Genomic DNA, 21,766 nt, shown 5'->3' on the forward strand with positions numbered 1-21,766 from the left:
ACCTTGCGCTTGCCAGGCAGGCACTGCACCACTGAGCTAAATCCCCAGCCCCTCTGCTGTGCTTTTTAATACTTTTTTATTTTTAAATTTTGAGACATGTTTCACTAAGTCACAAAAACGTCCAGGCTGGGCTTGAATTTGTGATCTTTTTCTCTTAGCCTCCCAGAGTGCTGGGACTGCACCACCACACCCAGCTGGCTAATCAGCTAATCTTAGCCAATTGTATTTCATCCATATCATACTTACTCTAATTCTTCTCTTGCCTCCCTTAATGAATGGTTTTGAAGTCAACCCTAGATATCCAACTATTTCATCCATATGTGTCCCTAAATATAGGACTCTAAAAAGTAATGATTAATAAATTCCTTAATATAAAAAAATCCAGTCCATATTCATATTTCTGTTTCATGAATATTTTCTTAAGAATTAATTTTTTTTTCCTGAGACATGGTATTGCTATGTAGCCCAGGCTGGCCTCGAACTCAAGGCAATCCTTCTGCCTCAGTGTCCCGAGTACTGGGATTACGGGCTTGGGCCACCAGGCCTGGCTAAACTCATAGTTTGGATAAGCAACAGTAATTAACTTTGAAGGCAACTTCTAGGACCCCTGGCTCCTTGCCTGTGGTTTGAGGCACACATTAATGATACTTCCTCTCACCAATAACACTTACGAAAAAGGTGCTCCAAAGGTTAAAGACAGACTGTAACGGCATACACCCATGTGATATGTGTTCTGTTCCAAGGCTGGAAACAGGGACTGGACATGCTCACACCAGTGACCCATGACAATGAGGATGAAGCCCACACAAAGTGTTTCACAATGTGACTGAGACCTAGGATGGCCAGGAGTTAGAGCTCACTGCCACAGAGCCGAGGACAGCACCTGCTCCTCACTCCTTGGCCTGTCTGCCTGCGTCTCTGAGACCTGAGCCCCTTTCCTCTGCATCTGTTTGTGCTCCCCATAGGCCATTTGCCTCTGGACAGAACTTGCGGGACTACTACAGACTCAAAGGTGCATTTGTCAGTGGCTCTCTCCTGATTGACACCAGGAGGTGACAGGTGAAAGGTACACTGACTGCCCGGCTTCCCAAACCTGGGCCATGGAAGCACCTGGGCCCTCTCCTCCTCCACACCAATGCTTCCCTGGGGAAGCCTGGTGAGTATTAAAAGCTCTCAATCCGTCCTTCACTAATCCCTGCTACTGCCTATGTCAGATCACCACTCTCTTTGCCATGCTAGTGCTCAGTCTCTACCTCCAAACTTCCTTTTAATTCTTTTTTCTTCTTTTTTAGTCAGGGTCTCACTATGTAGTCTGTGCTGGCCTTGAACTCATGATCCTCCTGCCTCAGGCTTCCAGACAGGTGCTGGATTATAGACATGTGCCACAATCCCTGGCTCATAGTTCATTTTTTTTCACTGTAGTCAAAATAATCCTCCAAAGACAGAAATCTGAGCATGTCATTTTCCTACTTAAAATATCGCGGCAGGTTCCAAGTACTGATAGTCTCCAGACTTCTTGCTGGCTTTACCTATCTACCATGCAGCACTTCTCAGGGCCCTGTGCATACTCCAACCACCATCAGGCCTTCATTTCTCTACCTAGAACCACTTTTTCCTTTCTTTTTGTTGGGCAATTTCTCCTTTTCAGGGCAGACAACTTGATGGCACCTCTTTCAGAAACTCCCCTTATCCCTAAGACTGGGTTAGACCAGGCTCTTTTTTATGTGTGTGTTTTTGAGACAGGGTCTCCCTATGCAGTTCAGGCTGGCCTTGAACTCACTTTGTAGCCCAGGCTGGTCTTGAACTCACAACGATCCTCCTGCCTCAGCCTCCCAAGTGCTGGGATTACAGGTATGCGCCACCACGCAAGACCAGGTTCTTAATAAATACTTGTTGATCCGTCAATAAACCAAGTATTGTAAAAGACATGCAACCTGACCCAATCATCTAAGCTGGGGGCCTTCACACATCACAAGTTTTCCACTTAGAAGTCTGAGTAAACAGCCATCTTCAAAGGTTTCTAAGACTTAATTGTGTGCATGAGCATATATGTGGTACAAATTTTGTAAGATCCAAAAGCATATTTAGTAAAATGTTTCTTCTCTTTTTCTCTGGTACCTTGAGCCCTTGAACTAGTGTCCAATGAGGGACACTAGTTCTCCCCCTAGAGACAACTACTGATCACTAGTATTTGGATACACTTGCTCACATCTCTGTGTGTGTAGGAATGCAGGCATACATAGGATCACTCCTTTTCTCCCCTCCCTTCCTCTCTTTTGCAGTAGCCAGGAGTGAACCCAGGATTTGTATGTTGAGTTACAACCCCAATCTGCCTGTCCTCCCTCCTGTCACCTATCTACCTACCTACCTATCTACCTATCTATACCTATTGTTTTGAGACAGGGTCTTGCTATGTTGTTCAGGCCATCCTTGAACTCACTAGGCCAGCCTGTGATTGCCGCAATCTTCCTGCCTCAGTCTTCCAAGTGCTGGGACTACATCGTTATTTTTTTATTTTGAGACAAGATCTTATAAAGTCACTAAATTGCACAGGTTGGCCTCAAACTTGTGAATATCCTGCCTCAGCCTCCCAGGTGCTGGGATTACAAGCCTGGGCCATGTCCAGGTAGTAAGATCACATTTTAGGATCACATTTTCTTTCTTTCTTTTTTTTTTTTTTTTTGTTCTTTTTGAGACAAGGTTTCATTATGCAGTTCAGGCTGGCCTTCAGCTCACTTGTAGCCCAGGCTGGCCTCGAACTTGCAACCATCCTCCTGCCTCAGCCTCCTGAGTGCTGAGAGGGTCATATTTTCTTGTGTGCTTCTCCCACACTCAAAATCTTTACACTCCAGGTCCTTGTGTTGATTGCAGAGCCAGGGAACTCAAATGGTAAACACCTCAGGGCCTTGTTTCTTCTATTTAAAAAGGCTCAACGCACACCCTTTCTACTCCGAAGCTTCCCACTGCCAGGGATGCCTCCAATGAGGGACACTGGTGGCGCTTGTGCTCTAGCTCCATTTTTTATTTATTTATTTATTTATTTATTTATTTATTTAGTCAGTCTTTTTGAGACAGGGTCTTACTATGCGGTTCACGCTGGCCTTGAGCTCACTTTGTAGCCCAGGCTGGTCTTGAACTACAAGGATTCTCCTACCTCAGTCTCCCAAGTGCTCAGATTACAGGTGTGCACGCACCACCATGCCTGGCTACATTTAGCAAGGCCACTGTGGCGGCATCTGGGGAACAGCAAGGCCAGCCTGGGGAGCCTGGTTTCTGAGTGCATGCCTTGGTGCAGTCACAGAAAGTCACTGGAGCCTCTGGAGACTGAGCAGGTCATGGCAGACAGGGTTCTGGAACACTCAGCCTGTTTTGGGATGGCAGACAAGGATGCTGGAACCAGTAAGGGGCCCAGGAGACTCACAATGCTGGAAAACAACAGGGTCTCACTACACAGTCCAGGCTGGCCTTGAACTTATTATGTAGCCCAGGCTGGCCTCAAACTCCTGGCAATCCTCCTGCCTCAGCTTCCTGCATGTTGGGATTATGAGTGTGTGCCACCATGTCTGGAAACTCTGGTATCTTCTTTGTTTTGTGTTTTTTTTTCCCCCCAGGTACTGGGAATTGAACTCACGACCTTGTGCTTGCCAGGCAGGTGCTGTGCCGCTGAGCTAAATCCCCAGCCCCTCTGGTATCTTCTTTGGAAAAAGAAATGGGAGAGTCAGACTAGCACAAATGTGGCCAGATGAAAAGGGCAGCAGGGTCAAGGCGCAGCCTGGTATGCCTAAGAAGAAGGCTGAGCTCTCGGTCTCTGACAGACATGTCTTGTCCCGAGTCATGCCAGCTGTGCGTGTACCATATGGGCAATGCTATAGGGCTGGCATTCCAGGGCAGTGACTAGGCATGGAAAAGGGACCGTGCTTTAGAGAGAAACAAGAAAAAGGATTATCCCCAGCATTCTTTAGGCCAGCTATGTACACTGCCACCTGCCAAGAGGAAATGCCATCTGTGAGGCAGGCTGAGCAGAGACCTGGTGCACAGGGTAAATAGGCCGTGGAGAGCGCTTTCATCTTGTCTGGGCCACAGAGTCCTTTATTCGGTGTAAAGGAGCCGACACCCACACTCAGCCATGGCCTCACCACTTTAGGCTCTGGAAAGCGGGCAGTCTACCCGCGCCTGTTCCAGAGCAGGGAAACATTCTCGTGGTTGACTGTCCCAGACTGGGCTAAAGGCTTCCAGCAACCCCAGAGGAAATGAAGGTCACTTCATTTACCCATACAAATTTCTTTTTTTTTTTTTTCAAGACAGGGTCTTCTATGTAGTCCCAGCTGTCCTCAAACTTGCAGCCATTCTCCTGCCTCAGCCTCCCAAGTTCTGGGATTACAGGGGTGCATCACCACACTTGGCCTCTAGAAACATTTTTTTTTTTTTTTTTTTGGTCTTTTTGAGATAGGGTCTCGCTATGCAGTTCAGGATGGCCTTGAGCTCACTTTGTAGGCCAGGCTGGTCTTTTTTTTTTTTTTTTTTTTTTTTTTTTTTTTTTTGGTTTTTCTCTGGTACCGGGAACCGAACTCACAACCTTGCGCTTGCCAGGCAGGCACTTTTGCCGCTGAGCTAAATCCCCAGGCCCCAGGCTGGTCTTGAACTCGCAACAACCCTCCTACCTCAGCCTCCCAAGTGCTGGGATTACAAGTGTGCGCCATCACGCCCAGCTCTAGAAACTTTTATTTTTTATTTTTCTCGGTACCGGGAATTGAACTCATGACCTCGCGCTTGCCAGGCAGGTGCTGTGCCACTGAGCTAAATCCCCAGCCATCTAGAAACTTTTAAAAGCAGTTCATGGCTGTATAGTATCTCCACTTTGCTTTTAGGCCCACATTTTAAAGAGTCCTGCATGCTGTTTAAACACTGAACTTGCGTACTAGTCCTTGGATTTTTGTAAGACACACACATTATCTTTGGTTACAACACAGTCCTTTCCTCATTGTAAAATAATCTTTTGTTGTTAAAAGCAATGAATCAGGGAACCTGACTCATGACCGGGAGCAAAGGGAAGTAATATGCCCCCTTGGGATATGAAGTGTTTGTCCACAGATAAGTGGTGGATCCCACCTCCAAACGAACCATCAAATCTCACCTTTTCCCTCTAAGTGAGGAAAAAGGAAACACTGGCCCTCTTATCTCTCTTCTTCCCAGACTGACCATGCCCAAATCAAGCTAATCTATAGGATTCTATGGGCCCAGGCACAAAAGGAAGACATTTACCAAGGCACTGTTACTCCACGAGTCTCTTGGAGTTCAGAAAACAGCATATAAGGCCTCAAGGTCATCTGCTCATATCCCTAAGCATTACACAGGCCCAGAATTTGACACATATTGCTCTTGACCAATGAGTTAGAAGGCAGTGTTAATGTAATGCGCCTGCCAAGTGTAAGTGCAGCCTGTCTTGCCCTAGGCACAGTGATGGCTAACCTTTTATTTATTTTTTAAAAATTTTTTATTTTTTGGTACCAGTAATCAAACTCAGGACAGTGCTTGCCAGGCAGGCGCTGTGCCACTGAGCTATATCTCCAGCCCTAGGCAACCTTTTAGAGCTTTCAATGGTAACAGCTGGCTGCAACAGCGGCGCTGGGTTCACCACCACTGGCTTAGGGGTTTCACACCAAGAGGGGTTTCTCTCTCGGGATGCAGGCCAAGCGCTATGCCAGGTTCATGGACAATGAAGCCAGTGCTTTTCCAAGTGCTCTCTGTCAGGGAAGCCTGACCATCACGCAAAGATATAGAGGGCACCAAGAGAACAAGTGCCAAGGAGAAGGTGGCATCAGTGCTTACAAGAATGAGGGAGGGCTTAGGACAGATCAGCAAGTCTTGGTACAACTACTGGCCAGCACCATTAATCAGGCAAGCACTCTTTCAACTTCCCTGGAAGAGACCACTTCCCTGAGTCAACCTTTACTCTCAGTCCGGACTCTGGACCTCCAAGAACTTCTGCTTAGCTGCCTGGCCTCGAACTCATGGTAAGCCTCCTGTCTCAGCCTCCCAAGTGATGGTTTACAAGTGTCTGTCACCATGCCCAGCAAAGTAACAATTCCTGAAAGCATCTTCCTCTATCTATCATCCTTTTTTCAAAGCCCCAAACACTCTAATACATCATTCACACTTGCCCTCTTCCAGTACTTCACCGGCTGGCTGTTCCTCCACATGGATTTGGCTTCAGCTATCACCTGCCCACTAACGTTCTCTTATGGAGGTGACTAGAGTCCTTCACATTTGCAAAGCCAATGGGCTTTCTTCTCTCTTCTCCTTGAGGTCTCTGCAACATTAAACTTGACTGATCTTTCCCTTTCTTCATTGTCTGAAGTAATGCTTTTTCCTTCTTCTCCTTTTGGTGTCCTGGACTTCTCACTTCTCTCCACATCCCTGACAGTCTGGTCTTTTTAATTCTACATCTGGAAACTGGTTAACTACAGTCCATGCCCTTGGCTTTGACCATGACTTCCAAACATGTAACCTAGTAACAGGTAGCTCTCTTTGGTTTATCCTAGACCTATTTTCTCTTGTGCTTTCTATTTCAAGGAGAGGTACTGCTAACTTTCCCAGTCTTCAAAGCTGGAAACCTAGGAGTCCTCCTAGATACCTCTTTCTCCAACTCATACTCCACATCTAGTCTTCCACCAGATCCTACTGACCAAACCTCCACAAAATCTCCTTAACTTACTTAGGTGACACTGTGGATAGACCCAGTCAACCTCCATTCTACCCTGCTTCTGGGGTGCAGTATATGGAGATTAAAGGTGTGTCTAAAAGCTGCTACCTGGTATAGCAGTCCAATACACACATTTCTCCCTTTGGGGACCAGCCTTCTGCCCCATTGAGCACCCAGCTTAGCTGTTTTTCAGGACAACACCACTGGTATCCTGTTGTCTCTGCTCCCTGCAGACTAGCAACGGGATCAACAGGACACAACTGCGCTGAGGACAAGTTGTTTTCTTGCTCTTCCATCAGATTTCTACTTGCAGTGCTGCCTCAGAAAGCCCAGCCTCCAGGTCTAGCTCCTGACAACAATGAGCACTTCATCACCACTGCAGGGAACTTACAATTTATTCTGTATCTCCAGGCATCACAGATTATATGACTAGAAAGTGCAGCTTCCACGGTTACTAGGTAGGAGGACAATGGAAGGTTGAACACAACCTGCAGGATGGGAGGATTTTTCTAATGCTTTTAAGGAGGTGTGGAAAATTCCAACGTGTGTGTGGGGGTGGGTATTAAGGAACACAGGCCCTCATGGGCCAAATTCCATACTCTTGGGACAGATGTCTATCAAAAGCTTGCTGACAGGACAAACAAGCTTGCTAAGAGGATAGGAACACCTACTGAGCCCACTGATTATTGGCTACAAGGCCAGAGCAGACTTGCACTTAGGTGTGGTACTGCTGTGGCAGTTTATTGCCATTAAAAGATAAGCTCTTGGAAATCTGTCTACCAAATGTGATAGCGGAAATAATATGTCAGTCTCCCCTGGACCAATTTTGTTTGCTTTAGATTTCAGGACAGAAGCAGCGTGGAGGAGTCTAGTGCACTTGAGCAGAATGTGAAAGGCATGCAGGCAGGAAGTAAAGCAGATCGCATACCTTGTGAACACTGGTCAAGACATTTTGGGAAGAGGAATCTGGGGGAAAAGAAAAGAGAAATATGTTAAAGCCACTCATCTCAGAATTGGCACTACTTCTCACAGAAAGGTGACTCACTGTGAAAGGTCTAGGTTCAATCCAATACACACTCAGCTAATAACTACTGTTACTCTAACCCATGCACACCATGAGCTAAGCAACAAAGCACTTTTTTTGCAACAGAGCATTAGTAAATCACTGTAGTATGTCACTTTATGGAAAGAATTCAGAAGTAATTTCTCATTAGTATCTAAAACATGAACAAATTACTAACTATGACTGATTTTGCTTTTTTTGAAACAGGGTCTGACTATGTAGTTCATGCTGGCCTTTAACTCACTATGTGTAGCCCAGGCTGGCCTCAAACTCATGTGATCCTCCTGTCTCAGCCTCCTAAGTGCTGGAATTACATGCATGTGCCACTACACCTGGCTACTAACTCTGATTTACTGAATTACTATTTTTGATCTCGCAATTTGAAAAATGAGGAAATATATGTATTCATACTTCTTACTAGTCATCTCGATTATATATATATATGTATATATATATGTATATATATATATATTTATTTATTTTGGTCTTTTTGAGGCAGAATCTCACTATGCAGTTTAGGCTGGTCTCAAACTTGAGGTGATCCTCCTGCCTCAGCCTCCCAAGTGCTGAGGTTATAGATGTGCACTACCATGCCTGGTTTATTATTTATATTTTTGTATTCCATAAACCATATTTAATTTTAGCCATATTTCTATAATTAAATACATTATATACTCATCTTCAGTCCTTTTTATATCTTATTTATTTAAAACATCTTGCCAGGCATGGTGGCGCACAGCTATTGTTCCAGCACTCAGGAGAACTCACTATGTAGCCTGAACTATATAGCGAGTTCTAGATAAGCCTGAAGTATATACTGAGACCCTGTCTCAAAAAAAAAAAAAAAAAAATCTTTAGCTGAGCATGGTGGCACATGCCTGTAATCCCTACACTCTGGGAAACTGAGGTAGGAAAATGGCAAGTTTGAGCTCAGCCTGAGCAACTCAGTGACTTAGGAGGACCCTGTCTCAAAATACAAAAATAGGGGCTGGGGATTTAGCTCAGTGGCAAAGCGCCTGCCTGGCAAGCGCAAGGTCGTGAGTTCGGTTCCCGGTACCGCAGAAAAACCAAAAAAAAAAAAAAGAGCTGGAAGTGTAGTTCAATGAGAAGGCCCTGGTTTTAATCCCTAGTACCGCGCACATGCACACAAAAGAAAGGTTCCCGCCCTCACACAAGCTAACTCTATGTTCTGTAGTTCCTCTTTTTTTTCTGGCTTTGGGTCTTTTGAGGACCCAGAATTAATCAAAGAATAATGGAGCACTTAGTACACACAAGGTAGAGAGTTGCATTGCTAAAGTCAAACATGCATAAAGATGTGCCTCCTAGCAGGCAAGGAGCAAGTTTCTGACCTGAATGTACTTAAATACAGCACAGGCTATGGGCCAGAGGTGGTCAGAAGCACCTACCTGTGTTCCATGTAGCAGCTTAGAGGGTCCATGCACACTGTGACAGCACCGATGCTGAAGGAAGACCTGACATCTGCGTCTGGGTGGGTCTGCAGGGCCTGCACCACATCAATCACATCTGTGTAGCTGAGGAGGGGAGCAGTGATTAGTTTTCTGGCTGGGGCTGCACTGTTGGGGGAGAGCGGAGTTCTGAGGGGTCGGGTGAGCAAGGGCAGAAGGAAGATCAAAAGGCTGGGGATTTAGCTCAGTGGCACAGCGCCTGCCTGGCAAGCGCAAGGTCATGAGTTTGATTCTTGGTACCGGAAAAAACCAAAAAAACCAAAAAGAAAAAAAAAGAAAAGGATGAAGAGCCTGTGATTGGGAGGGTGGGTTTTTTTTTCCTTCCTTTCTTCCTTCAACAGGGTCTCAGAAATTAATTAATTTTTTTTTTTTTTTTGGTCTTTTTGAGACAGGGTCTCACTATGCAGTTCAGGCTGGCCTTGAACTCACTTTGTAGCCCAGGCTGGCCTCGAACTTACAGCAATCCTCCTGCCTTAGCTTCCCCCAGTGCTAGGATTACAGGTCTGCACCACTATGCCAGCAATTTATTTATTTTTGGGATAAGGTCTTGCCATGTAGTTCAGGCTGGCCTTGAGTTCACTGTGTAGCCTAGGGTAGCCTTGAGGTTGAAGTGATCCTCCTGTCTCAGCCTCCTGAATGCTGGGATCATAGGTGTGTGCCACCATGTCCGGCCCATGTGATTGGGTGTTTTGAGAACCTGGGATCCAAAAAGTGCTTCTGCATTTCCAAGTTGTTAGTTCTTTTTTTTTAAATTTTTTTGAGACAGAGTTTCACTATGCAGTTCAGGTTGTTAGTTCTTAAAACTGTACATGAGTGAATAGAAAAGCCAGCCCACTCCAGAGGTTGAAGGAAGCCTGCAGGTGACTCTGGGGCTCTGAGGATGGGACTCAGTGTCCCTGGCCTGTTTTCTTTCTTTCTTTTTTCTTCCAGTACCAGGAATTGAACTCATGACGTTGTGCTTGCCAGGCAGGTGCTGTGCCGCTGAACTAAATCCCCAGCCCCTCCCTGGCCTGTTTTCTAATCATCATGCTACTAGTGTCTATTTTTCTTCACAGTTCTTTTTTTCTCCTTCCTATTTCCCCACAGCACCAGAGCTGTACAACTTAACAGACACAGGTGGCCCCTACTCACACTCCTGTCTTCTGCCTACAGCTCCAGACTTACAGAGCCAATCTGATATTATCACTTAGAATCTAGTGTGTTCACAACCAAATGCCCAGAAGCCTGCTCCTTCCATGGTCTTGATTTTCTTAACAGAGAAGACAATTATCTTTTCAGATACTACACCAGCTGGGCGTGGTGGCACACACCTGTAATCCCAGCACTCAGACAGCTGAGGAAGGAGGGTTGTTGTGAGTTTGAGACCACCCTGGGCTACAAAGTGAGCTCAAGGCCAGTTTAAACTCCATAGTGAGACCCTGTCTCAAAAAAACCAAAACAACAACAACAAAAAAATTCAGATGCTATACCAAAAGTTTTGTTCGGGGTCTTCATTGACTCCATTTTTTTTTTTTTTTTTAAATGTCTTCAACACTCCTCTCAACTACTGGGTCCAAACTGCTACCATTTCTTGCCTAGAGCACTCCCATCACCTACCAACTGGTCCTCCTATTTTTGTCTTTGCCTCCCTCTAACCTGTTCTCAATGCAGAAGCCATCGCTTCTCGGCCTTCTGGATAAGATCAAGTGTAATATCTGTTCTTATCAATGCAGAAGCCCAGGGATACACCAAACTCTGTCAGATCAACATTGCTCTGCTCAAATCCTCCAGTGGCTTCCATCTCAGTGTGAAAGCCAAATCCCTTACAATGGGCCAGGCAGCCCTCAGGATATGACCCCCACAAGGTAGGGAAGAATTTCATCTACTGTCCTGTTCTTTCCCCTAATCCAACTACTTTGGCCTCCTGGGTCTTCCCTGAACATGCCAGGCATACTTCTACTTTTTTTTTTTTTTTGGTTGAGACAGTCTCCCTATGTAGTTCAGCTTGACCTTAAACTTACTAGGTAGCCCAGGCTGACCTTGAACTCATTGTGGATCTTCCTGTTTCAGCCTCCTGAGTACTGGGATTACAGGTGTGTGCCACCATGCCCCGAAACTTCTACCTTTGTACTCTCTGTCCCCTCTGTCTGGAATGTTCTTCTGATACTTGTATGGTTTGCTGTCTATCTCCCTTCTGGTCTCTGCTCAAGTGACATTTTTTGGTCACTGTTTTTGTGGTGTTCAACACTAAACCCAAGGCCTGTGCATGCTAGGTGAGCGCTCTACTACAGAGCTATATCAAGTGGCATCTTCTGGGAGAGGCATCCTCTGACCTCAAATACCCTGTGTGCAATCTGGTTCCAAAGAACTGATCATCAGCTACATATGCTTATTTCTTTAATCTTGTGTGTCTTTTACAATCTGCAGTCTTTTCTCGTTTGTTTAGTGACTATCTCCACAATATGAATGTGAATAGCTGCTGAATGCTATCTCTGGTGCCTCAGGTAGGGCAGATACTCAATCCCCAGCAGACTCTTGGCCATTCTGAGCACAGACACCACTGTTTCCCCTTGTAGGAGAGAACAGTGTTCTTACTGACCACCCTACCACCAAAGGCCCAGTTCTAGGAGGGGAAATCAAACTTCCCGGCAGCCTTGCACATGGGACAGGCCTGAGTCTGTCTGGGACCTTGGGAGGACAGCAGGGGTCACTGTGAGAGTCCTAGCTCTTGAGTCATTTCCCAAGTCCCTACAAACAAATCACCTGTAGAAAGGCCGTTGGCTTTACCCCAGATGACAATCGCCCCTGTCCTCTTCCCAGGTCTGGCTTCAATCCTAACTAGCGGAGCTCAGGTAGCAGGCACTGCTCCCTCTATGCACGCCTGGTGTACAGGAAACTTCAGAAGGAACCCTCTGTTCCCCGGCTTTTTCCCCAGCCCAGCCTGTGTGGGGCCACATGGGGTTCTTTCTAGAGCATGGCCTGGGTGCACCTGGGGAGCCCTGAGAGCTGCAGGCGCTACCGGGCCTCACAGCAGAACACCTGCTAAGTGGGATCAATGCTTACATGTGGTTCCAAAACTCTTTGTGGGCATTTTTAATAGATTTAACTTCCATCATTAAATGTCCAGCCTTGATGCTTAGCATTAACTTTTTTATTCTTCTAAAAATAAGTGGTTGGAAGGCCTTTTCAGTTCAATATAAGCAGTAGAGACTCATTAATTACAAGGGTTCTAGTCATTTTACTAGAACAGAATTTTCCTGAGTATGGTTAGGAATTCCCCGGTTATCAGAGTCTTTAATTCACCTGCACTGAGTTCAGTGGCAAAGGTTAGAGGGAAAAACTGGCCCAAGGCTCCTTGTGAACTCTGTCGATCTGGGGACTGCTCCAAACCAGAAAGCCTCGGCTGTTCACGCTGCTCATCCAGGAGCCCTGTTCCCTCCTTCCCCAGCCTTAAATCCACCTGGGCATGGCCTCCAGACTAAAGGATGGGCCACTGCCAAAGGAAGCCCAGGCTCACGCCACGTAGACTTTGGGCCAGATTTCTTCAGCTAAAGTGACCCAACTGCATGATGAAAGTAAAAACTTGTCTCTTTCTTTGCTACTTTCTTGTCAGCATTCTCTTTATTAGAGTAACAACACAGCGAGGTGGTGGTGCAGGTGTATAATCCCAGCACTGGAGAGGCTGAGGCAGGAGGATCATCACCAGTTTAAAGCCAGCCTGAGCTACACAGTGAGTTCAAGCTTGAATTACATAGCGAGACTTTGTAAAAGGAAAACAAGTTAAATAAAAAGGAAAACAAGTTAAATAAATAAATACAAATAACAATACAAGTCAGTGTGGTGGTACATGCCTATTTTGTTGTGCTGGGTTCTGTTTGTTGTTTTCAATATTGAGGATTAGCCAGGGCCAACCCCCCCGCCCCCCCATCCCCGGTACCGGGAATTGAACTCATGACCTCACGCTTGCCAGGCAGGCGCTGTGCTGCTGAGCGAAATCCCCAGCCCCTCAACCGTTTTTATCTTATTATTATTATTATTATTGAGACAGGGTCTTGCTATGCAGTTCAGTTTTTTTTTCCTCTTGGTACTGGGAATTGAAGTCGGGATCTTGTGCTTGTCAGGCAGGCACAAAAGCTATACCCCCAGCCCTTGCTATGCAGTTCAGGCCAGCCTTAAGCTCACTTGGTAGTGCGGCTGGTCTCGAACTTGCCATAATCTTCCTGCCTCAGCCTCCCAAGTGCTGGGATTACAGGCATGTGCCACCATGCCTGGCCCTTTTTATTAATTTTTTTTGTTGTTTTTTAAAAATTTTTTTGCTCTTTCTGGGACAGGGTCTCATTATGCAGTTCAGGCTGGCTGCCCTTGAGCTCACTTTGTAGCCCAGGCTGGTCTCAAACTTGTAACCATCCTCCTGCCTCAGCCTCCCCAGTGCTGGCATTACAGGCATGTGACACATTGACTAGCTTATTATTTTTTGAGACACAGTCTCACAAAGTTGCCTAGCCTCAGCTCCAACATTTGATCTTCCTGCCTCAGCATCCCAAGTGCTGGGATTACAGTGTGCACCACCAGGCCCAGCTGGGCTCTATTTTATGCTACAATGTGACTGGCCATATGTTTTACATTAATTTTTTTTGCTTTGAGAGATACTTTGTTTATAATGTAATTTTACATAATGTCTATACAACATTCTCTATCCAAATATAGCCTTCAAATTCCTTAAAATTAATTTTTTTTTGTGGGGGGAACCAGGAATTGAACTGAGGACCTTGCACTTGCCAGGCAGGCACTTTGCACTGAGCTATATCCCTGGCCCTCTTAAAATTAATTTTTTAAAAATTCAGGTTTCATTTATAATGTATTTGTACATTATGTTCTATACAATCTCTCAAGGCTTATGTCTACATGTCCCCCCAAAGCCTCATGCAGTCACATGAGGTGGGGTTTTTCAAAGGTGGCTGGATCTAGAGCATGTGATGCTGGGATCAACGGTGTGTGATTATTAAATTAGTCCACTCATCGATTTGGCATACTTCTGGAAGCGTATAATGGGAAGGCCCACCCTCAGTGAGAGTACTATACGCCCTTAGGATAGAATATAAGGGACCAAAAGGGAGATGCTGTGTGGCTTGCTGCCTTCAGCCTGCCATGAACAGTTTCTCTTCTGTGATGCCCCTGTGCCATGTCACCTACCTTGGAGCCAGCTGATTATGGACTGAAACCTCCACAATTTGTGAAATAAACCTCTCTTCCTTTGATTTTGGGTGTCGGGTATTTTGTCTCAGCAAGGAGGAAAGTAACTAAGACATAATGTTGTCATCTCTGTAAGTTCCATATCCACCACCACAAGCAAGATGCTAAATAGTTCTAAGATTTTCTATGTTGCCCTTTTATAACCACATCCACTTCCTTCACACTTCCCTCCTACCTGACCCCAGTTCTAGGACAGTCTGAACTGCCTAACGAGACCCTGCCTCAAAACCAAACAAAAAAGGGAAAAAAGAAAAAAAAAAGTTGTTTAAAATAAGCTAATCCAATCCTTTGTTTGTTTTTTGATTTGTTTTTGGAGACAGGGTCTTACTATGTGGTTCAGGACGGCCTTGAACTCACTTTGAAACCAAGCTGGCCTTGAACTCACAGCAATCTTCCTGCCTCAGCCTGCAAGGGCTGGGATTACAGGCATGGACCACCATGCCCAGCTGTATTGTTAACCTCTAATAAAGATAAAATATTCAATTAAATACAAAATTCAATTTTTGACTCCCCTTTGTTAACAGCTTTACTTGATGTCAACGTTCAACACCACTGGGTCCACAACAGCACTACACTAAATTAAATGGGACCAGGTAACTCTTGCCATGTATCACAGATTTTGCTCCATAAAATGTTGTAAATGAAAATATAAAAGCTGGTGTAGGGGCGCATGTGTATAATCTCAGTACTCTGAAGGTGGAGGTAGGATTGTGGGGAGTTCAAGGCCAGCCTAGGCTACACAGTGAGTTCAAGGCCAGCCTGAGACTATATATAGTGAGACCCTGTCTCAAAAAAGCCAAAGGAAAAAAAAAAGGAAGAAAATGTAAATTATTTAGGAAATAAAATTCTCATGATCAATATATGTCACATGCATGTATACAAATAGCACACTGAAACCCATTGCTTTGTGAAATTAGGAGGTATTAATAAAAATATACTGTATTAAAGACATCAAATCAATTTGTGAAGCCCCGGGATCTTCCTTTACCAGCAACCTCAATAATGGGCATGGGGTACAACAGCTGCAAGGAGATGGACACACTATAAAGTAGGCTGCTACATGTTTTCTGCCCGGCTCAGCTGACAAGGAAGTGCCTGAGTAATGAGCCACAGAATTTAGACAGTATTCTGACTTGAGTCCTCCAGGAAGTTACTGGGGTCACTCATGTCCTGGGGCTGTGACTGCGCAAAGGCTGGATCTACAATGCAAGAATGGGCTGCTTGTACAGTGCAACTGCAGTCTAGAAGCAGCAGGACACCTGACACTTACAGATCTGTAAAGTCAGAGACAGGAGTCCATGATGCCTTCTGAAATGGTGAAAGACAGAAATGATCTCAGCTGCGCACTGGAAAGCTGCCAACTCCCCTCTAGATCCACATTCCCAGTGACTCTCCAAACTGGCAGATCAGCGGGGAAAGTGCTGCGGCGGCTGACCCATTCCTTTGACCAAAGGAAGCCATAGAAAACCAGAATAAAACCCGTGGTTTCAAACCTAGACTCTTTCTTTGTGGCTTCCATGACTGGGCCCACAAGCAGGGTAAGAGGGTGGACAAAAGGACAGTGGCTGTGAGGGTGAGAACAGGTCTATCGGTGTTCAATGGCCCTGAGGATGCAGGGTCCTGCCGGCCACCCCACCCCACCACCCACACTCCCTCCAACTCCTATCATCACAGCCAGGAGCCCAAACAGAGCTTTGGATCCAGGCCCATTCTTTACTGGAAATAACTAGCCTATTGCAAACACTAACTATTATGAACACAAGAAATGCAGCATAACACAAAAGCACTTTGTGAGAACAGCCAAAGGCTTCTTTATTACTAACCATAATGAAACTAGTGAAAAGCATAGCCCCTGTTTTCCTGACCTGGCATGTTCCCCTCTGGGCTCCAGTGACAGGGACCTTTGTAGGGCTTCTCCCCAGAAGGCCAGGGACTCCAGGAGCTAGGTAGCTTGCAATCATGTTTCTGTACCCGTCATGAAGGTGAAGCTTCTTACGGAACTTACCAGGCCTGTGCATCACTGGGGGCCCCAGGAAGCCCCTGAATTAGCCATCCAGGGAACGGGGGGGGGCTGGAGACAGCAGAGGGTGGGTGTCACCTGTGTAATTCTACAGGAGGAGTGAAAAGATGAGGCCTCCTTATCGAGATGGTGAAGGAAGATGTTTTGGGGATCACTGTTCTACAAATTATCAGAGAACCCTGCCTAGATCCCTTAACTCCCTGCCTCCTGGGGATGTTATGATGTTGAAGTCAAGCTGCAAGCTTGTGTGTAGCTTTGCCCACCGCTCTAGGCCACACTATGGCAACAGAATCCTTGGTGGCTCAAGGCCTGTCTGTGCAGTGTGGACACTGCTTGAGCACATGTTGAGTTGGTTCTGTGCCCCAGGTTTGCTATATATGAACTAACAGTAACAGCTAGCTCACCACCCCAGGTAGATCATCACAGAAGATTTCCAATGCTCACCCTTGTAATACCACCAACAGTCTGGTCTTCTTGCGGATGTAGGCTGACTGGCGGGCAGAACGGTTCTGTTGGGCCTCCAGGGTGCTGGAAAGGTATTTCTGGAAGTGTGCAGCATGAAAACATTCTGAGCTATCCATGATTTGGCGGTACACCATCCACCTGGAAAGAGCAAATGTAGTCTCAGCACGGGACCACTTGATGGCTTGGCCCTGTAAGCTCAGCCATGAATTCAAATGTAAGCAGTACTCTCAAAGACATTCTGCCAACTGAATTCACACAGGAGAAAGCAATCTGGACACCACATAAAAAGATAAGGCCATTTGGGAGGCTGAGGAAGGAGGATCGCTGTGAGTCCAAGGCCAGCCAAGGTTACAAAGTGAGTTCAAGGCCAGGCTCAACTGTATAGTGACACCTTGTCTCAAAAAGACCAAAAAAAAAAAAAAAAAAAAAAAGACGAGGGCATCAGCTGGGTTGACATCTCTGTATCATGAAACCACCACCATCGAGACTTCTGACAGGAAACCCCATGCCACAGGGGAAAATGACCAAGTATCTCAGAGGTGAGAAAGACTCCTGACCACATAGTGATTTCCTGAGGGACCATGTAATAAAATGGTTTCAGTTTGGGGCTCAGTAAAACTCTTGCTAAGAATAAGAAATGAGCAAGTGAAGAGTCCAGAATGTGTGTAGAATAAAAGGCCTATACATGAAAAACCAGTTAGCCATTACTTATTAAATGAAGCCCAATATTTCCCTAGCATTTCCCCAGAACTCTCCTCCCCATCTCCCAACTCTCCAGGCAAGTTCAATCTTCCCAGTTCTTCTACAGCCTCCTTCAGGATACTTATTTTGGAGTACACTAGCTACATATTAAATGCCTGGCTCAATCAGCCAGGGTTGATTAGTAATCTGCCAGCCCGGAGAGGTCAGGGATGAGTGATTTTCCCCATTTCACCAGGGTCAGCACGGCCTCGCTGCACCTGGGCTCGTGCGGCCCCGCTGTGGTTGCTTCCAGGTGTTTATAACCATCATGGTTTTGACCTTGCCTGCTGGCCAGCACACTCTCAGGTCTTTGCACTTGCTCACTCTGTTACTAGGATGCTACGGCACAGACAGCACATGATTCATCCACTTATTTCTTCAGGTCTTTGCTCAAGAATGTCACCTTTTTAGTGAGGTCTTCTCTGACTGCCCAATTTAAATCTGGATTCCTACTCTAAATCTGTATTTCCTTTTTTCTGGACCTGATGTCTGACTATGTAGTTCAGACTGGCCTTGAATTTCCTACGTAGCCCAGGTCAGCCTTGAACCCATGGTGATCCCCTCCTCACTTCTCGAGTGCTGGGATTACAGGTGTGCACCACCTCACCTGCTGTAGCCTGTATTTCCTATACCCTTCTCTGCTTTATTTTCTCCACGTACTCCCCAAAGCAAAATGTAAGCTCCATGAAAGCAGAGATATTCTGGTCTGTTGTGTTCATCAGTGAATTCCCTCACAGTCAGAGAAGCACCTGGCATAAAGGAAGCACTCAGCACAATTTGTTAAATGGCTGGCTGGATGAATAGCTGTAAAGGCTGTACAAGTCTCAGGTCTCCTCAGGCCGAGGCACAGAACCCCTTTCCTTAAAGCAAAGGCAGCGACCATACTAACCTGCCATATTCCTTATGCAGAGTGACCAGAAAAGCACAGAGCTCGCTGGCATGACAGCCTGGGAGTCCGGTTACAATGCTGATGATTACCTGCATGAAAAAAGCCACACGGGTTTGCAATCCAAGTGAGAGGCAGCACTGTGCAAGAGAATCGACTAACTTCCGAGTAAGGGTCTGTGGCTTTGAACCTCGGCGCCATCAATCACCAGCACTGTGACCTTGGACCATGATAAAACCTGACTTGTAGAGTGGGCGTAAGAATCACAGAGTAAACTTATGTTAAGTGCTTACAAGAGTGCCTGGTCCAGAGCAAATTCTGCATAAAATGCAGCCTTACTATTTTAATTTCAGTGGAGCAGGTTGTGACACATCAGTTAAAATACAATGTGTTAAGGAATCTGCCTGCTTCAGTTCACAGAGCTCTTTTATAAAGCAGACACTCAAGGATATTATGACTTCTTTCCAATAGAATACTCCTTAGAAACACACTGGGCAGAAAGGACGTCTGGGACAAAAACGCCTCAGGCCACACTGGTGTACAGCAGGGTGGAGGACAGGAGCTGCACTGGGACACTTCTGCCTGGCTGCCTGTGCCCTCTGAGCCACACGGCCTATGCTGAGTCGAAACTCCCTGGGCGTGGGAAGCACTTCTGATTCCTGAAGAGAGAAGCCATCTGGATGGTTCTGACCTCATTACATGTTCACACAGAAACAGAAACAGGTTCTCGTCAGGCAGCCATTCCAAAGCCATTTAAGAAACTCACTGGCTAGGCATGGTGGCACATGCCTGTAATCCTAGTGCTTGGGAGGCTGAGGCAGGAGGGTTGCTGTGAGTTAGAGCCCAGCTTGGGCTACATTCTACATTGTGAGTTCAAGGCCAGCCTGAACTGCACAGCAAGATCCTGTCTCAAAACAAAACAAAACAAAACAAAACAAAAAAAACAGCCAAACAAAGAAAGTCACCAAATTTGGACAATTAAATGCTGCTATCTTGTACTCTTAGTGACTAATTTAAAGATAATAATATGCAATGTATTAACTGTTGTTACCCTATTATCTTGTTTCGAAATTTTGTTTTCTCTTTAAAATTAAAAAAAAAAAGTCACCAAAAAAGAAGACATCAAGCACGGGACAGGAGCCATGCAAGTGCTGAAGGATGTCTGTGCTAATGGCAGAGCATGGCGAGGCCTAAGCATATTTTTGTTGTTACTGTTTTTGAGATAGGGTCTCACTATGCAGCCCAGGCTGGTCTTGAACTCACGGCACTCTTCTTACCTCAGCCTCCCTACTGCTGGGATTACAGGTGTGCATCACCACACCCAGCCCTAGTATATGTTTTATTTTACAATAAACAAGACTCACGGAGGCAGGGCCAGTTACAGGTACTAATGCTAACCTAAGCCTGGTGGTACTCATCACCCAAACCGGCTCCTGCCTCTGCTGTGGGCACCTGGAGCTCGTGCTCGTCTTCTGACCAGGGCCTCTATACTACATGTCTCTCTGCTCCCTGGGCAGTTCTCATATAACTGACATTTTGTTGATCCTATTCCCATCGAGCTCTCCCTATCTTGGTTCCTGTTTCTCAATGCCTAGGTATCAGCCCCTCAAATCACTGTACACAAGAGCATAGCCAGTCCTACAGCACCTTTTAAATAAAATGTAACAAGTTTGCATTTTTAAGCTTTTTACACATTCCCATAAGGAAAAAAATGGTACTTCTAATTGCTTAGTGCATTTGTTTCCTTTTGCAACTAAGTGTCTTTTAGATTTGTACAGAAATAAATGCCCCATTTGAGTCTATTATGATATATGTCTCCCCAAGAAATGATGGGAGGAAAGCATGAGGTAGGAATAGATTAAAATCCACTCTGGAGGTGAAGCGTGGTGGTGCATATCTATAATTCCAGGACTCTGGGAGGCTGAGGAAAGAGGATTACAAGTTTGAGTCCAACCGGGACAATTTAGTTAAGACTTTATCTTAAAATAAAAAAAGCAGCCTAGGGATGTAGTTCAGTGCAAGGACGCTGGGTTCAACACCCAGTACTAGCCCCTGTCCCCTGCTGCCCCCAAAAAAATCACTTTGAAAAGGATAAAGTTTATCTAGACGCTCACCTTACTCCGGTCATTCTAGCCAGGCTGGGATAACATGAGAGAGCACAATGTGCTGTCCACTGCTAGGTACAGTAAATCCTACTCACAACCAGAAAGAGCTGATAGTATGAGGGCACTGAGGAAGAGTGTACGAGATCTGGAGAAGAAAGGGGAGGGCATGGCAAAATGCTAGTGTTTACTGCTGTTACAGGGCTTGGCCTCACACAGTCATTGCATAGAGTGGGCTCTGTGTGCTGTATTTTATCGGTATCCAAGGAGGTGGGGAGAGTTATAAAAATAAAAAGGACTCCACCTAAGCTCCTTTTGTTAACTGACACAAAAGATCCAAGATCCAGGCTCTCAGATTATCCTTCTGGGAGTTCCCAGTACACTTGGTGAGCTCCTCTACCTTGTCATTTTCTATTCTGTGACAGGGGCTGAGCTCAGCTTGTTGCAGCAGCACGGGGAGATGGGTCCGCATCACAGGCTCCCGACTAATGCTGCTGAAAGCGAAATGCTGGAGAAACCTGGAAAAACAAAGACAGTGCTACTAAGTTACCATCACCCAGCCTTGCCGGATATGCCAACTTACACGAGCAGCTTCTTACTGCTGAAAAATAAGCCTTAGAGAGGTTCTCTCTAGTGAATACATTTTTGTCTTATTTTTTGAGACAAGGGCTTGCTATATAGTTCAGGCCAGTCCTGAACTCACTATGTAGCCCAGGCTGTCCTTGAACTTGGCAGCAATCCTCCTGCCTCAGCTTCGCGAGTGCTGGGATTACAGGCATGCGCCACCATGCCCCACTCTAGTAAATAAAATTTTGTATGGTTTGCCACTACTGCTTTTTACAAGGACTCCTAAGAAGCTATAAAGAAAGAAGTTTTTAGACAAGACCAGCATGTAGGTTTCTGACATTTCAGAGCTGGCTTGTCAGGTATCTGAAGTCACATATGCAGAGCTCACCAGTCCAGCTCTGGGAGTCTGGCTAAGAGCAGCTTTAGAGAACTCCACTTCTCTCCCGCGGGATGACTCAGGGCAATGAAGAGCTTCTGTGCCCTGGCGTGCCTGCAACAGCAAAAGCTCACAGGTTAGAACC

At 45.8% G+C, this 21,766-nt stretch overlaps 1 protein-coding gene across 2 annotated transcripts in view; it reads right to left on the reverse strand.

The window, feature by feature from the left end:
- Positions 1-21,766, reverse strand: part of LOC102026314 (chromosome unknown open reading frame, human C20orf194) — a 128,447-nt gene that overhangs the window by 14,456 nt on the left and 92,225 nt on the right. For both annotated transcript variants that reach the window (XM_013512268.1, XM_005380792.2), the window contains exons 24-29: positions 21,634-21,735; positions 21,079-21,196; positions 18,580-18,668; positions 16,929-17,087; positions 9,173-9,298; positions 7,632-7,669 (exon numbers count right to left, since the gene is read on the reverse strand). In XM_013512268.1, the coding sequence (XP_013367722.1) occupies positions 7,632-7,669; positions 9,173-9,298; positions 16,929-17,087; positions 18,580-18,668; positions 21,079-21,196; positions 21,634-21,735 (632 nt within the window). The remainder of the gene's footprint in view (positions 1-7,631; positions 7,670-9,172; positions 9,299-16,928; positions 17,088-18,579; positions 18,669-21,078; positions 21,197-21,633; positions 21,736-21,766) is intronic.

The sequence above is a fragment of the Chinchilla lanigera genome, unplaced genomic scaffold (genome assembly GCF_000276665.1).
Source record: "Chinchilla lanigera isolate Chin_1 unplaced genomic scaffold, ChiLan1.0 scaffold00014, whole genome shotgun sequence".
NCBI lineage: Eukaryota > Metazoa > Chordata > Mammalia > Rodentia > Chinchillidae > Chinchilla > Chinchilla lanigera.